The 4,935-nt window shown below is 35.8% G+C and overlaps 1 protein-coding gene across 1 annotated transcript in view; it reads right to left on the reverse strand.

Annotated features, from left to right (window-relative positions):
• Positions 1–1,208: 1,208 nt before the first annotated feature.
• The window catches only part of gad3 (glutamate decarboxylase 3), a 10,052-nt gene continuing 6,325 nt past the window's right edge, over positions 1,209–4,935 (reverse strand). The window contains exons 11-15 of the mRNA XM_016468288.1: positions 3,328–3,406; positions 2,699–2,848; positions 1,813–1,920; positions 1,569–1,658; positions 1,209–1,471 (exon numbers count right to left, since the gene is read on the reverse strand). Of these exons, the coding sequence (XP_016323774.1) occupies positions 1,298–1,471; positions 1,569–1,658; positions 1,813–1,920; positions 2,699–2,848; positions 3,328–3,406 (601 nt within the window). The 3' untranslated portion in view covers positions 1,209–1,297. The remainder of the gene's footprint in view (positions 1,472–1,568; positions 1,659–1,812; positions 1,921–2,698; positions 2,849–3,327; positions 3,407–4,935) is intronic.

Below are 4,935 nucleotides of genomic sequence, written 5' to 3' on the forward strand. Positions count from 1 at the left end.
GCATGTTATTTTGTCAGTATCCATATTTAGAGCTCTGCTTAATGCCAAAAGAGCACACCTCATTTACCTTGGCCTGCATATGTCAACATGCTACAGAACTGCACGCATTTGCTGAAATCATGCAAAGTGCCAGGCAGCACTGTACATGATTGATGGTGTTGTCCACATGTCGGTTTCTTCTCTAACTTTAGTAAATCACCTATCCAAAGGGGCCTTTAACAGGCCATTAACACACAACACTGACACAATCCATCTTCACAGTCACACACGCTTACAAATCCTCTTATGCTCTGCACAAGGATGTTGTCATCTGCTTTTGAAATATATATTTGGGAAATATATGGATAAAAAATATTGCCAGGACAAAGAGCTTGGGATAAAAAGGGTAAAAAAAAAAAAAAATCTGTTCTGACTGATTTTCAATCTTAACTGTCAGTTGTGGGCTAGAAGACAAATTAATCCCTGCTGACGGCTTGTGCTGCAATAAGAAACCTAAATTCAGAGGGACCTGCATGCTATATCATGTTATTACTAATGGAGCTTGAACAGCAGGTGGTATAGGCTACAAATAAATAAATAAATGTGTAAAATCACTTTCACGCAAAATTCCTCTCATGTAGAACAAAGAGTGAAGCATGAAAACCAACAAGCTGCAAACAAATTCAGACATACAGAGACCAAAAATGTGCTCGATTTGAAAATATGTTTTTTTTAAATGAACGTTATCATGAATATTTGACTCTTCTACAGTGTTCAGTATCTCACAATCTCATAATTAAGTTATTAATTTAGTAGCTCCAGCCATTAGTAGATCCTACCAGCAGGAGGCACTAGTATACTGCAAAACAAATGAGCAAAGACCTGAGTAATTCTTTCCCTTCGAAATGCACTTTATTTGTTCATCTTGATAAAGAGCAGGTGCCATTTAGTCACGGTATATAAGGAATGACTCATCTCTAAGCAACATGTTGGTTTAATGAAAATCAGCATGTGATCATCTATTCCCTTTGGTCAATGTGGCTCCACTAATGTCTTTCAAACCTCATTTATAATTTAGTTCCGATGTTCATTAGTCAAAAGCTACAGGATTTGTAAAGGAGATCACATATAGCACACTTCACCTAGATGAAGAATAAATTATTAATAATTGCTAATATAAAAAATGTTCAAAGATAGAAAGCTTTAAATTCTTTAGCTCACAATGCTGTATATGTACTGATAACTGGAATCAGGTGTATGAAGAAAGAAGGCTATAAATAAATAAATATTTATCCTGTGATTTTTATAAGAAAGATTTTCACAGATCACAGCCCAGACGAACGATTTCATGTATTAGAAAGTCCACGTCCTCCCTCTGAGTGGCTGGGTTGGAGAAAACACAACGGAAGAAATTCACTTTGTCTTCCAGAGGTTGATAGCCAATCATTGTGAATCCTTCCTCCATCATCTTTGTCTTGATTTTTGGAGCCACCTGTGGGAATTCATAATGTCAGCTTACAAGCAGATAAACTGTCTTCCTAAATTTACTGGTTAATTAAGAAATGAAAAGGCTCCATTTCTTGACTCACCATATGAAGTTCTCTGTCTCGCTCTGGGCTTGGAAGAATGCTTTGCAGTCGTTTTGGGAGATACCAAAAGCAGACATTACTGTGTTCGGGCTGAAATAATATGTGAAATATATTAAATCATAAAGCGATGATTTATGTAATGCACAGGGAACCAAACTTCACCATGAGCTCTAACAACTTTTCGAATTATTAAGCAATTTTCATCTTAAAATATGCTGAAAATGTACAGAAACATGAAACTTACCTTTCCTTTGAAGACAAGCTGAAAGTCTGTTCTCCTCTTCAGTTTGTAGTAAAGATACTCTGCATTTTCCAGGCAGTGGTTGATCTGTGCTTCAAAACCCTCAGAACCCTATAAAGAATTTATTTAATATTTGCTTTCTCTATAAGAAAAAAAAAAAAAAAAAGTGTTTTTGGACGGTTGTGCTTCAAGGTTTAGTTTTGTGTGTGTGTGTGTGTGTGTGTGTGTGTCATTTTGTCATATTTAAATCTTTGAAATCTTTGAATCAGTCTTAAAAATGCAGAAGTGAAATAAACATTTTAAAAGTAGATGAAACCAAAGGCTCACTCACAGAAAAGAATAATAGAATATGTGATCCTGGACCACAAGACCTCTTAAGTCGCTGGGGTATATTTGTAGCAATAGCCAAAAATACATTGTATGGGTCAAAATTATTGATTTTTCTTTTATGCCAAAAATCATTAGGACATTAAGTAAAGATCAAGTTCCATGAAGATATTTTGAAAATTTCCTACTGTAAATATATCAAAACTTAATTTTTGATTAGTAACATGCATTGCTAAGAACTTCATTTGGATAACTTTAAAGGCGATTTTCTCAATATTTTGATTTTTTTTTTGCACCCTCAGATTCCAGATTTTCAAATAGTTGTATCTCGGCCAAATATTGTCCTATATATTGAACTGTACATCAATGGAAAGCTTCTTTATTCAGCTTTCAGATGATGCATAAATCTCAATTTCGAAAAATTGACCCTTATGACTGGTTTTGTGGTCCAGGGTCACATATGGTTATATAAAATAAAAAATAAAATTGTCATTTTCCAGATCACATTTCTGATGGTGGTTGAAAGCACATTTAGTTTGAATAGGGAGATTGTCTGTCAAACCTTTGCCTTCCACATGAGCCACAGTTTGAAGACATCTACGTGCCGTCCACACTGAATGCTTTTGTCCCCAGTGTCGTAGGACACATCATAGTGCTTGTCAGGTTGGAAGAGATACTCGGCACACAGCTGATTACATTCCTGCAGGAGGCCCTGAGAACAACACATGGCCTTTACATTACATAGCCTTGGTTTTCAATACCTCCTCAAGAATCAATGACTCCTTGCAGCCTGTTGTGATGTGTATGAATTCCTGGTTTGTCCTGAGCAGTAAAGCTGCCCACTGTTCTTGACAAAACCTTGATTCCTAGACGTGACTGTCTTGCATGCTTTGCAGTCTGCATCATTTGCGTTCAGAGATTGATATTGAGATCCAACTGTGTCACTCAGGGAAATTGAGGGAAAAATACAACCATCACAAAAGGCTGATACTACTGACACTGAGGCACAATACTAACCATCAAGGGCATGTCCTTCTGAACAAAATCAATTTGTGTAAATTCACCTATATATGTTAAGTAAATTTATGTTATTCAGCTTCTTCAGAGCAGTAAAACATACAAAATATATATATATTTTTTTACTATATGATTTTTTTTTTCACATTTTATATCTCGTTATTCTCAGCTCACCTTCCTCTTCACTAGAATGGTTGAGCATTGCAGTGGGACGCCCATCATCTTGTGTGGGTTCCAGGTCACAGAATGGGCTCTGGATGAATGCATATGAATAAAATGATGTTAGATGTTGAAATAATTCCACCAATTTAAAATACACTTTGAAAATATAAAATGATTTTTGAAATGGAGGTGGAATCCATTAGACAGAAACTTTTTATCAATTTGATGTTTTCTAGGAGCAAGGCTGTAATTGCAGGTTCTGGCCAACCATCAGTACAAAAGAAATGAAGGTAAGAAAGTTTTTAGGCTGACAGAGGTTGAGTGGGTTATATGTTTTAACACAGTCTCACAGAGTAAATGTCAATGTGCTTTCACCACACTCCTTTTGGAGCTACAACTGTAGAGAAATGACGTGAATTATCCTACAGAACACCAAATGTAATAGCAATGAAGGCGACACTTTGTGTTGATTAAAAGAAAATGAAACAGAGGGATGTTGAAGAAGCATCCAGAGAATTGACTGCAGACATTTAAGGTAGATGAAGCAGCCCATGCTTGCATTAGCCAACAAGATTTAAAAGCAACATGAGAGTCCAACAAACAGGTAGCATGTAAACAGGAACTTGATCAGGTAAATACTAAAAAAGTACTTTTTAAATATTTGGCCGTTTTATCAATAGAGAAAGTGGGATCAGAAAATGTTACAAGCTGTGCAAACAGTCACTCCATTATTGTTCTGTGGCACACGGCAAATTTGCAAGTGTCATTGAATCTCAGATATAGTTAACTGAGCTCTTTTGGAGTTTGGCATTGCTTACGCTAAAACGTTACATCACAAAACAATGATATCTGCACTCCTAACAGTTAATGGACTGAATGTTGCTCTGTTTCGCAGTTAACAATTATGCATTTAGTAGAGGTTTTTATCCAAAGCAAAGCACTGCACTCAAGGTATACATTTTATCACTTCATGAATTCAACTTCATGAATCAAACCAGGGCTGGACTGGGACAAAAAATCGGCCATGGCATTTTTTGGTCCAGGTGGCCCATCACCACTTCGAGATATATATATATATATATATATACACACACACACTATACTAGTAAATTTTTTTGAACAGTAGGATTTTTTATGTTTTTTAAAGAATTCTCTTCTGCTCACCAAGCCTGCATTTATTTGATCCAAAATACAGCAAAAGCAGTAATATTGTGAAATATTTTTACTATTTAAAATAACTGTTTTCTATTTGAATATATTTTTAAAATGTAATTTATTCTGCGATTTCAAAGCTGAATTTTTAGCATCATTACTCCAGTCACATGATCCTTCAGAAATCATTCAAATATTCTGATTTGCTGCTCAAAAAAACATTTATTATTATTATTATGTTGAAAACAGCTGAGTAGAATTGTATCAGGTTTCTTTGATGAATAGAAAGTTCAGAAGAACAGCATTTATCGTCAGCGAGCAAGTGAACAAAACACCGCGTTTCAGCTGTGACTCATCTGAACGTCTCTGATTACCCACTGCATTCATAATGACCAATGGGGGAAGTCTTGGCCTAATGGTTAGAGAGTTGGACTCGTAACCCAAAGGTTGCGGGTTCAAGTCTCGTAC

This window comes from Sinocyclocheilus anshuiensis, unplaced genomic scaffold, assembly GCF_001515605.1.
Source record: "Sinocyclocheilus anshuiensis isolate Anshui unplaced genomic scaffold, SAMN03320099.WGS_v1.1 scaffold962, whole genome shotgun sequence".
NCBI lineage: Eukaryota > Metazoa > Chordata > Actinopteri > Cypriniformes > Cyprinidae > Sinocyclocheilus > Sinocyclocheilus anshuiensis.